General features: G+C 45.0%; 1 protein-coding gene across 4 annotated transcripts in view; it reads right to left on the reverse strand.

Moving 5' to 3' along the window:
- Nucleotides 1-639: 639 nt before the first annotated feature.
- The window catches only part of LOC146177275 (amyloid beta precursor like protein 2-like), a 92589-nt gene continuing 80726 nt past the window's right edge, over nucleotides 640-12502 (reverse strand). For all 4 annotated transcript variants that reach the window (XM_084580414.1, XM_084580417.1, XM_084580416.1 and 1 more), the window contains one exon: nucleotides 640-762. Coding sequence is in view for 2 of the 4 variants with exons in the window: in XM_084580416.1 (XP_084436542.1) it covers nucleotides 749-762 (14 nt within the window). In the remaining 2 variants the exon portion in view is untranslated. The remainder of the gene's footprint in view (nucleotides 763-12502) is intronic.

The following is a 12502-nucleotide window of genomic DNA, read 5'->3' on the forward strand; positions in this document are numbered from 1 at the left end:
ATTGACGTCCCGTGATGCCGACTATAATATAGATTGAACGTAATTGCCCTCATGATGGCTGCTAAAGATTTATAAAGGGCCAAATTTGTACTTACGCTATGCTAAGGCCAAACATAAAAAAATGCTCTGAATTTTTAGCTATGTAAACGGAAATAAAACTATACTAGCAGCTAAACTTTCTATGGACCATGGCAAGGGCTTGGAAAAATAGTGAAGGTGACGGGCGTTTTTCCTCTCGTTTAGAGAATGGGACACCTCAGCTCCATGGGCCCCACACTGTCTCTGCAACTCCCAATTCACCGCACAGCATCCCATTTCCAAACATACGCCATGCGAGGACAAATTCTCGCATTTATTATTTCCTGCCAAGCCTTTACTGTAGGGTCACAAGAGGTTGCCCAGGAGTAATTGCCTACCGCAGCTAATGTGAATTTAGGTACCTTTTTAAATTCACAGAGACTCAAATCCGCTACAAAAAAGCTAATTAGAAGCTTTGTAGCATTCGCTTTTTCTGACTCTTTTTCCGCATTTTCTTATTCTCGGTTCTAGCAAACCATGGTATAAACTGGCCCTCCTCTTTGCTATGTTACGGACGCATACAGTATTATGAAATTAAGAAGAACGCTGAAATCATGCTGGTATTTTAATCATGCATTTATTTTTCAACTCGCTTCATCTAGATTCTCATCTGTCTTGCGTAGCCACGTTAGTTTCTTGGTCATCATGCTGCCGCTGTAATTTCCGTAGCTTAAGATGCTTTTCCTGAAAACAGACATTGATAAAACTCAAAATGACATTCCAACTCTCATTCTTGCTATTGTTGTAGAGGCAATGTGTCCACACCCGATATCAGTTTAAATTCAAGAAGCACTAAACGTTTTCTTTTTGGAAAACGCAGTACAATCCCAATAAAATATATAATACTCTACTCAAGAAAATTTAACATTATGAGCGTCCACTCGAACAAACATCTTTATTTCCGCGTGATCTTTCGCGTGGTCTTGCGAACACCGGTGAAGGATTATGATGCTGCTTATGTACAGATGAAAGAAGTGAACGTTCTGGCACCGCGCTCACACAAATCCCCCAGCAAGGAAGCAGCCACCCTGGTCGCTGTTTAAATGAAAGCGGGTCGACGGGTGTACGGCTTCATGTGCGAAACATGAAAAACATGCGAGCGCCGACGCCGATCGGCGACGGTATGCGATCATATAACCCGGTAGTTCGCGGGAGATGTTTCTTGGAGCACGGTGTAAGGACCGATATAGAGATGGAGGAACTCGCACAACCCAGGCGGGCGGATCAGCGTCCAGAATAGCACTTCATCACCGGTTGTGAGGCGGCAGTGCGGTGGTACTGGTCATAGCGGGGCTTCTGTTCTTGCTGGGCGGCTTCAGTGTTGCGGCGAGCAATTTACCGGTAATTAGCCATACGTGTGGAAAACTGGTCGCCCAATGATGCAGATGGGGAGGCAGGAGGAGAGAAGGTGGTGTCGAATAGGGTTGTTGGTTGACGGCCATAAACTAAGAAGAATGGGCTATAGCCAGTGGTGCGTTGGACGGCGGAAATATAGGCATAGGTAACGAAAGGCAAAATGGTGTCCCAGTTCTTATGGCCAGGACTGACGTAGATGGATATCATGTCGGACAAGGTACGGTGAAAGTGTTCGATGAGGCCATTGGTCTAAGGATGATAACTAGAAGATGTCTTGGGGACGGTGTTGGCAGCGTGGAGTACTTCCGCCAGGACATGGGAAAGAAATGTCTTCCCACGGTTTCTAATCGAGATACACGGAGAAACATGACGCAAGATGATCGCTCGTAGGAAAACCTCACTATATCTTTATTGGTTATTAAGCCTCTATCAATTAAAAATAAAGCCACTAAGAAGAATGGGCTATAGCCAGTGGTGCGTTGGACGGCGGAAATATAGGCATAGGTAACGAAAGGCAAAATGGTGTCCCAGTTCTTATGGCCAGGACTGACGTAGATGGATATCATGTCGGACAAGGTACGGTGAAAGTGTTCGATGAGGCCATTGGTCTAAGGATGATAACTAGAAGATGTCCTGTGGACGGTGTTGGCAGCGTGGAGTACTTCAGCCAGGACTTGGGAAAGGAATGTCTTCCCACGGTTTCTAATCGAGATACAGGGAGAACCATGGCGCAAGATGATCGCTCGTAGGAAAAACTCACAATAACTTTATTGGTGATTAAGCCTCTATCAATTAAAAATATAGCCACTGAGAAAAGTTCCCAATTTGATTGGGTCATAGTGACCACAGTTGATAAAAATGGCGAATCAAGGGAATGGTGTAGTCATACAATTGAAATCAGCCGACGACGGCTTTGCGCTGAAACTTCCTCCGCATTTTCTATAGAATGATTCTACAGGAATGACTTTGTCCAAGACATCCGGAATTTCTTCTCCCTCTACGGGACATTACAGCTCTCCTAGGAGCTGTTCATCCTTGTTATTCCGCCGTTTGGCTTCTGCCTCTGTATTGAGTAAAACTGGATCGTGTCTGTCTTGTCATCTAGCCCAACGAATGCTAGCATGAGGACAATTCCCACGTTACCCACATCAAAGCGGCATTGCACCTGCTGCATATTCGGTACGTATTCCGCTTTCTGTTTGTTACCCACAATTTTTTAATAATACAGCAAGTATCATGGTTGATTACAGCAAAAAAGGCATAGACGTAATAGTTATAGGTAGTTTAAAAACGTTTTAGAATGCGAGCTACAAAAACTGTTTACAGATAAGCATGAATTATGAAATTTCAACATGAACAGGAAGAGCGAAAGAAAAAAATAACACGTAATAGCTAAACGGCAAAATGGATCTAGCAAATAACCAAATAGTAGGACAAACGTAGGCAAAGCATGCTTAACAAATAAAGTGAAAGGTGGCCGCCACCAAATCAACTTGTTACCCGGACGCTCACAGACCGAAATATTGACGGAGCTCTCTACCGCTGGAACCTTTCACTTCCGAGCTGCAGCCGCTCAATGTAAGAGCCGCTGAGCCGACTACGTCGCTCCACATGATCATGATCGCTTGGACTGTAAGGGACATGTGGGAGCCATGAACAGGTTGGCAGCCACTTCAGCAGCTCAAGCATATGAAAGCACGTCTGCTCTATCATTCCTACCGTACCACAGCCAGGAATCTGACGCTATAGGAAGATTTAAAGCCTCGCGTATCATATTGTTACGGTGTAATAAGAAGGAGTGTTTATTCACCGTGCTGATATAGCGGGACAAGATGAAGCCTACTAGCCCCCAGAAACCAACGCTTCTTCCTACTCTTCTCCCACACCATCACAATCCTTCATCGTCGTCAGTAGCGTGACATTTCTCCCTACTCAGACGAATCCCTCAGGGCGTGTTCGTGAGTCGTGCGAGGCTGATACGGCTTCAAGCGGGCAACATGACATAGTTCGGTTTTGGCAGACCGACGACCCGACGCTGTCATGCGGGCTATTGCATACTTTAAGTCACTGATGCGTTTGACAATCACATATGGGCCGTCATAGTGGGGCAAGAGTTTTTGATGTAGACCGCGGCGCCGAATTGGATGCCACAGCCAGACTAAATCATTTATGGAGTACGTTACACGCCGTTGACTGGCATCGTACCGTGCTTTTGAACGTTCTTGTGACGCACCAGACCGTAAGCGGGCGATTCTCGGAGCTTCTTCGGCGAGACAGAGGGTCTCAACCAGGCAGGGATCTTCACGGCTTGAGAAGGGCAGGATAGTATTCAGGGAGTAGCGTGGCGGTCTGACATACAGCAGGAAGAATGGACTGTACCCAGTCGTCTCATGCGTGGCGGTATTAAACGCATACGTGATGAAGGGTAGTATAGTGTCCCAGTTCTTATGCCCTGCATCAACATACATAGCTAGCATGTTCTGTTTACATAGCGTTCTGTTTACACGCTCAGTGAAGCCATTTGTCTGGGGATATTATAGCGTCGAGTGTCTGGAAGTTACGGCGCATAAACGCATGAGCTCTTCAACAACATCAGCGGTGAATTGTCGGCCGCGATCAGTGATGACAATCCGTGGCGACCCATGTCGTAAGATGACTGAGTGCAGCAGAAAAAGCCACCCTTGATGCGCCCTAGCAGACGGAATAGCGGCGGTTTCACAGTAACATGTGAGGTAGTCCCCGCAGATTACAATGCAGCGATTTCCATCCAAAGACTTCGGAAACGGACCTACGAGGTCAATGCCTACTTGATCAACCAGAGCTGTCGGGGTCTTCACAGGATGCAGCAAGCCAGATGTAGCTGCAGTGGGATGTTTGTGGCGTTCACAGTGCTTGCAACTGACAACGTATTGTTCAATAGTCGAGCGCATTCTGGGCCAGTAAAATCTTCCTTGAGCACGGTGGAGTGTTCGAACTGATCCCAAATGGCCGAAATGTGGATCATCATGCATTACACGCAATACGTCCATGCAAAGTGTCTTGGGAACTACGAATAGGTATCGCTGGCCGACAGGCGAATAACTCTTTTTCCATAGGAGGCCATCACGCACACAAAAACCGCTTGTAGCTGCGCTGGCTTGGGAGGCGGCAAAGAGAGGCTACAGACTGCTATCCCGTTGCTGTTCTATTTGAAAACATTCGTGTCTTGGAACGCTGCCTAGAGGGAAGATAAGTAATTGTCGAAATCGTCGCTGTCAGATCCGGTCGTGGCCATTGGCATCCTAAAAAGACAAACTGCGTCTGCATGACGCCTCCCTCTTTTGTACACCAAGGCTGTCATATTCCTGTAACCGGAGGGCCCAGTGTGCGAGGCGACCACATGGGTCTCGAAAATTCCGCAGCCAACAGAATGATGGTCAGTTACGATAGTAAAGGACCATCCGTACAAATATGAACGGAAATGCTGCACAGCGAAAACGACTACCAGGCATTCCTGTTCGGTGACTGTATAGTTTCGCTCCGGCTTGCTCAGGGTACGACTTGCGTACGCGATAACATGCTCTCCTCCATCGTGCCGTTGGACAAGGACTGCACCGAGACCGATTCCACTAGCATCCGTGTGTACTTCTGTCACTGCAGCAGGATCGAAGTGACGTAAGATGGGTTTCGATATTAAAATAAACTTCAGTTGACGGAATGACGCGTCGCAGTCTGGTGCCCGTCAAAAGTAGAGTTTTTGTGCAGAAAGCACGTCAGTGGGTAAGCAACGTCAGCAAAGCAATGCATAAAGAGTCTAAAATAAGAAAACAACCCTAGAAAACTGCGCAACCACTTCACTGTCCGCGAAGTTTAAAAGACTCAACAGCGGCAGTTTTTGTGTAGACAATTCAAGACACGCACTAGACGGTCATTGTGTTCTTGGAAGGATTTCCCAAATATGACGACATCGGCCCGATAGCAAAGATAAATGTCCCATTTTAAGGCATGCAAAACTGACTCCATAAATCGTTCAAATGTGGCATGCGCATTGCACAGCCGGAATGGCATAGCATTAAATTAATAAAGGCTGTCTGGCGTCCAAAGGCTGTTTTTTTTTCTTATCCGCAGGATCCATTGGAATTTGCCAGTAGCCGGATCTGAGATCGACACAAAAAATAAGACGCACCAAAGAGGCAGTCGAGGGTGTCGTCTATGCGAGGAAGAGGATAGACATCCTTTTTCGTAACAGAATGCAGATGCCGGTAATCGAAGCAGAATCATCACGGATCGTCTTTCTTGCGTACGAGAATAACAGGGGCTGCTCAAGGGCAGATGGCTCCTGTATCACCTTCTTCCGCAGCATGTCCTCCACTTGCTCATGAATGACTCTGCGCTCAGAAGGGCACACGCGATATGGCTTTTGACGGATGGGACGAGCTGAACCAGTGTCGATGGTACGATGTGTCCGAGGTGCAGGGCAAGAGGTTGTTGGTCCATCTGTTTGAGAAAAGTCAAACATAAGCTAAAAGGGTAGAAGAATATCCACGAGAGTACGGCGTTGAGGTGAGCTTAGATAGGCGCTGATCATGTGTCAGATCGAAGTTTCATCAGCAGCTGGAGGGAGGTATGGTGGTACTCGTAGCATCTGTGACCAAAGCAACAGCAACGTGGGCGCACCGGATCCACAGAAGGCAAGCTTCAATCCGGTGGGTAAAACTGCGGGCTCGGACGATTGATGTGTTGTCCATAACGAGGCATTACCGTGATGAGCGGAGATCATCCAATGAGGAATAATAACATTTTTCTTCAGGCATGCTGAGTGAACTGGGTGCACAACGGCCTAAAATGAAACCTGCTCAAGAAGTGGAACGGACACGGCAACGGACATGGCAGACAAGGGTGGAACTACTGTGTCTTCGGTAATACTAAAAACTGTTTCTTCATTACGGCCGCTTTCAAAACGAGTCGGCAGATACGAGCCGTCAAAGTGAACCTCTTTACTTCGGCAGTCCACTGTAACGCCACAAGACTTCAAAATGTCCATTCCTAAGATGATGTCATGCGTAGAGTGGGGTAAGACGACGAGTTCGGCTTGAAGAATTGCACCACCCACAGACACTTCCGCACTACACACACCCAGAGGCCGCAACACCTCTTCACTGACACCACCAAATGTTGAATCACGGTCATATTCAAACATCACTTTGCGTCCCAACAAGCGCCGAAACTGATTACTCATCACAGACACAGTCGCACCCGTATCCACTAAAGCTAGTGTACACGCACCATCAATGAACACACGAATTTTGTTTTTGAGCATTGTAGTTGGAGGGATGTTGACACACAGCACATTTCCAGCGGCCTCACCCCCATTGGTCGCGCTGGTTAGTTTTCCTGACGGGGCGACATGGAGCGCCGCCGCGATGATGAAAGAACGACGCGTACGGAAGGCGGGTGGAGTAGTAACAATTTGATCAGATGCACGGGAATGGTCGCGGAGATTCTCGTTCTGGATATTGCGGTAGTACCCACGGGGAGTATTGAATTGCTGAAAAACGGGACTGTATTGTCGATTGTTGGGTTGGAGGCACTGGGCGGTTATAGCGTGGCGGGAACCTACTGCGGCAGTACCTGGCGATGCGACCTTAGACGCCGCAGTAGTAGCATATCGGTAAGGAAGGCAGAAAATGCTGTTGTGGATAAGAGCCAGGCACAACAGGGCGCGTCGTAGGTCTGGCAGCATGCTCATACTGCACAGGAATCCTGGTAGATTGAATTGAAGATCTAGGTGCACTTGAGGTGACGCCGTACCTGGGGGCTTCAAGCATCGACGCAGTCGGGTTGGCAAAATGCATTGGCGGGTAGTCAACAGAAGCTGCAATTTCAGGAGCTTGAGAGAAAGGCTGCACTTGAATCGCTTGTGGTGGTGAAGGCGGTCGTCTAGAGACCATCTGGACAGAGATCTCAAAACATTCATGCAGAGGAAGCCTGTTGATCCGTAGAAGTTATTCGCGCACAATTTGCCGGATAGTTGACGGAAGATCTAGTTAGGCATGGTCATCAAGACTGGCCACGGTAGGCACGTTGGCCAGCCACCCAAATTTCGGCGCTATACGACGTGTTTTAAAAGCTTGAAACGCGCGGATGTATCTTATGACATCGGAGACAGTTCCACGGTTGTCCTTGGCGAATAAGAAGTTGTACACGTCCGCCGCGATACCCTTCAAAATGTTACCGACTCTGTCTTCCTTGGACATGTTGGAACTGACACATTTGCATAACCTGAGTATCTCTTCTGTATAAGTTGTACAAGTTTCTTAGGGCAATTGAGCTCTTTGAGCAAGGGTCTGCTTAGCCCGCTTTTTGCAGGAAACAGAGTCGCCAAAACGCAGTTTTAACTCGGTGGCGAACCGTTCTCAAGTCGTCAAGTTGTCCTCGTTATTCTCAAACCCGGTCATAGCCGTGTTAGTGAGAAAGAAAACGACGTTTGTTAGCATGGTAAGAGGGTCCAACCGGTTGTACCGACTAACTCGTTCATCTTATTCAGAAATGTGGCGCAACAAACACAAACACAAGAGAAGATACACAACACACGCGCACACTACCAACTGTAATAGGAACTGAAAACACATCCTCTTCACCACTCCTCCTCTTCTGTTGTTGTTGTTGTTCTCCTCTAATGTGATGGCACATACCCACACAGGGGGATCGGCCAAGAATTGGGGTGCAGAGATATTAGATTTTGAGATGTATAACTACATCGTGAAAAAAAAAATAATAATAAATGCTAGGGAATAGAAAAGGAAATGTAGATATGATAAACCAAAATATATAATAGTAAATACTAACGCACGCAGTAAGAGAATAGTAAGATTTATATGTACAGAATAAAACTTCGAAGCATATTAGTCAGGTAGACGTTTTGTTTCTATTAAGAAGTTTTGAATGGCGTTGAAAACATACCTGTGGCTGTACCCAAGCATGGTGGCACCGAACGATAATAAAATTTGGCTGCTCAAATTAAGACCCAGCTGTTGTAACGGCTTCTCTAAGTACCGTTTTCTCATCATGGTAAAACGGCGGCAAAATATCAAGAAATGGTCTATTGTTTCCGGTTCCCCGCAGAATGCGCAGACAGGAGAAAGCGCCAAACCAGACCTGTGCATATAGAAATTTAGGGGCGGAATACGACAGCGTAGCCTTGTTAGAGAGACCTCAGTCTGCCTTGATTGACATGACTTCCTATTCCACGAATACTTGAGGTGCAGGTAGTCATCCGAGGATTATATAGATCCAGACTGCGTGCTTAATAAGGCACGCCGCCGAAATCTTGCTGCTGTTATGTACGCTGTTGCCGGGAGGATGGGCAATACAGGGCCGTTCAGAGAATCTTTGGCTAGTCTGTCTGCAATCTCATTGGCTGTCACATTGCTGTGTCCTGGTACCCACACTATATGTATGAGCCTCAAATGTGAGGGGAGCAATGAAAGAAAGGTGTTTAAAATTTGCGAATCCATATTCGAAGAAAGCGACTACACAAAGAATAAGAGTCTGTAATTACAGCCACTGTTGAGTATGTTGTGTCTAGTTTGCGCAGAGCAAGCACCACCGCCAGCAACTCCGCCTGGAAAATTGGAGTAAAATCCGGAAGACGGACTGAAAAAGCCCAGTCTAAAAGCGGACAGTATATTCCAACGCCGGCTTTTTCATTAAATTGAGAAGCATCCGTTGCTATTGTTATGCTAACGGGAAGACTTTGTAAATGATCTTCTAATAATCCATTTAAAATGTGAGGTGCTAAGTGTTTCGCATTATTTGGGAAAATGTCATCAAAGATAATTTGAACCGACGATGCACTTACTTTTGTTGGAAAGATGTTAGAAAGGACTACGTGCAAAGGTTGTAAGAGATTTTGCCCTAGAATTACCTGCGGGGTATGAAACCGAGGCCATACGACTCCAAAAAAGGAGTCTGGCTCGCAACAAAAAATTGATATGGAGCGGTGGAATTGTGATTCATATATTTTCAGATACGTCTGGACAGTCAAGAATTGTAATCTAGTTATTAACGGTGGTATTCGGGCTTCAAGGTATAATACATTATTAGCCACGAATTTGGGGAGCCCAAGGCATAATCTAAGCGCTTCCCGCTCTAAAAGAACAAGCGGACGAATTTTGTAAGCAGGTGAACCAGAAAATAACACAGATCCAAATTCTATAATTGGGCGGACATATATAACATAAATCATTAATAGTGCGTCTCGCCGCATCCCAGACCTTGGACTGCTTAACCTGCGCAACATACCCACAGCACGTGCCCCCTTCGCTGCAACATGTTCAATGTGATCCCTCCATGCCAGATGGTCATCGTAAATCACGCCTAGATATTTCAAAGACTTAACTTGAGGAATCATTTCCTGCTTAAATGTTAGAGCAAGAGTTACCGGATCCTGAATTTGGAAAACAAGGAACGCGCACTTTTTAACATTTAATTTAAATTTTAAGTCATCTAACCAATTTTGAAGGAAGCTTAGGTACGATTGCAGGCGCCTGTTGAGGGATTGAATGTCAGGTGCAGCCGTAAAGAATGCGATGTCATCCGCATAGACATACGTGCGGATCTCCTGATGAGTGGGAATTGAACTCATTAAAATGTTAAAGAGCACGGGCGAGAGAACTGCCCCTTGAGGGACACCTCTGGTTTGTTGATATTTGCTAGAATGTACTCCATTCAATGAACAGTAAAATTGTCTGTTTTGTAGGAATGTAGATATCCAATCAATTAAGTATTGTGGAAAGCATAGCGATTCTAATCTGTGCAATAAAATTCGGGGCTCTACACTATCATAAGCCTTCTCTATATCTAGAGTCACCAATGCAGCATGCATTTTTTTGCGCCGCGCAAGAAGAATTCGACTCTCAAGGTCGGTATGTGCATTCCATATTGAAAATTTTGCTCGAAATCCGATTTGACAGGGACTAAGAATATGTTTTTGTTCGACAAACTCGGTAACACGTTTGAGTACGACCCTTTCAATTAATTTTACCAAGTTTGATGTTAAAGATATTGGTCTGATATTTTCCAAAGTATAGCCACCGCCATTGTGTTTCCGTAAAGGAATCACTTTGGCTAGTTTCCAGTCACCAGGTATCCAAGAATGAATAATTGAATAATTTACCAATTCTAACAAGGAATTTGGAGACACTTCAAAGAGGATTTTTAACATTTTTGACGTTACTCCGTCAGGGCCAGGCGCAGCAGTTGGCAACGTCATTATAATCGAAGAAAGCTGAGAAAAAGTAATTTTAGGAACATCCTTAACCGTATATACTGGGCCTACTAACGTAGGGTATTTGGGAAGTGTTGACAAAAAACACTTTTCTAAACCTTTAGCGATGTTTTCTACTGTTCTAAGAGCTTCTTGAGGAGTCGAAACACATGAGGGTAAATTTTCTGAGACAGGAATCTTTTTCCGCGATTTTAAAAACCTGAAAAGTGCACGTCTGTTATTAGATTGTGAAAGGTAATTGAAATACTCATTATCATAATTATCTTTCGCTTGTGCGACTGTGCGTTTAAATGCAGCTGCAAAAAATTTATAATCATGCCAATTTTTGGGGCACTGGTTGTGAAGGAGCTTCTTCCATGCAGCCTTTCTTCTTCTATAATCGCGCGAACAATCTGCATTCCACCATTTTGGTGATCCATTGCCTTTAGATGTACGTACTAAAAATTCACACTTCTTACGACAGGATGCAATAGCCTGGCATAATGTTTGCGATTTTAACTCTTCCGTAGACTCAACCACAGACTCAAGAGACGAAATCAAAAATGAGTGAAACTGGTTATAATTTACGTATGATCTCAACTGAGATGTCGGCAGAGTTAAGCGGCAGTTAACCTCAAAAACAATAGGTATATGGTCGCTAGAGGTGCCACCATCAATTGTCGACCAATTTAGTATAGAAACACTAGTGTTTGAAAAAGTTAAATCTATCACAGATTGACTGTGAGCACGTACAAAAGTTGGTAAGCCAGAATTCATGCAGTGAAGGTTATTGTCTGAAAGCCAATCCCACAGACGCTTGCCGCAGGGATCCGTCTTGTAACCCCACGATACATGGTGCGAATTAAAATCTCCAGCCAAAATAACCGAATTTTGACAATTAACTAGTAGGTGGTCTAGAGATCTGGTGTCGTGAACACCATGAGGGAAATAAATATTCGCTAATGTAAACGGACTGAACCCTGGAATTTCAAAATCTAGAGCCAATAATTCTGAATCTAAACTAGAATATTGAAAGGAAATCTTAGCCCTATGACGAAATTTTGAAGAAACTAGAATTAGTAACCCACCACCTCTTGACTGGCGATCTTGTCGAAATGATAGATAATTTTGTAAGTGAAAATGTTTTTCAGTTGTAAGCCAAGTCTCTTGTAAAACAATTATTTCTGGATTATGTTTTAAAGAAAGATAAACTAAATCTGTAGTAGCTGAAAGAAGAGATCTACAATTCCACTGAAGAACTTTTAACTTTCCTATGTTTATGTAATCCGGGCAGCAGCAACAGCCTGCCCCAAAATGTTTTCCTTTGGTTTAGATCCTAGCTGTTGCTTTTTTGATTTTGCTTGTGGGCGAGGTGATGACGGGTTTGACAACGGGGATCCACTGCGTTTTAGAATTCGCGTATCTGTCTCATCCATATCTGCATCGTGAGCCTCGTCTGACTTGTTGGAATTAAGCATAGGTAATGCGGAAAGAGACTCATTTTGCGAACAAGACATTGCAGCTAATGAGTGCTGCACTGATAGTGAATGTCCAGGTGCCGTAGAAGAAACCATAGCAGGTTGCACAGTCTGAGTATTATTAGCTGCTAGAACATTGGATATGCATTCTGTGACTATTGTCACAATCCTATCCACCATTTTGGTCATGGTTGCTTCCATAGCAGTTATTATGGTTTTAGACATCGTGGAATCTAATGGAGCTCCTGAACGGGCCGACACACCTGCATACCCATGAGCTCTGTCTTTAATTTCCTGAATTGCCTCACGCCTCGAGCAACGTTTACGGTCAATAATCTCCAGA

The sequence above is a fragment of the Amblyomma maculatum genome, chromosome 10, assembly GCF_055883805.1.
Source record: "Amblyomma maculatum isolate TAMU_Amacu chromosome 10, ASM5588380v1, whole genome shotgun sequence".
Taxonomy (NCBI): domain Eukaryota; kingdom Metazoa; phylum Arthropoda; class Arachnida; order Ixodida; family Ixodidae; genus Amblyomma; species Amblyomma maculatum.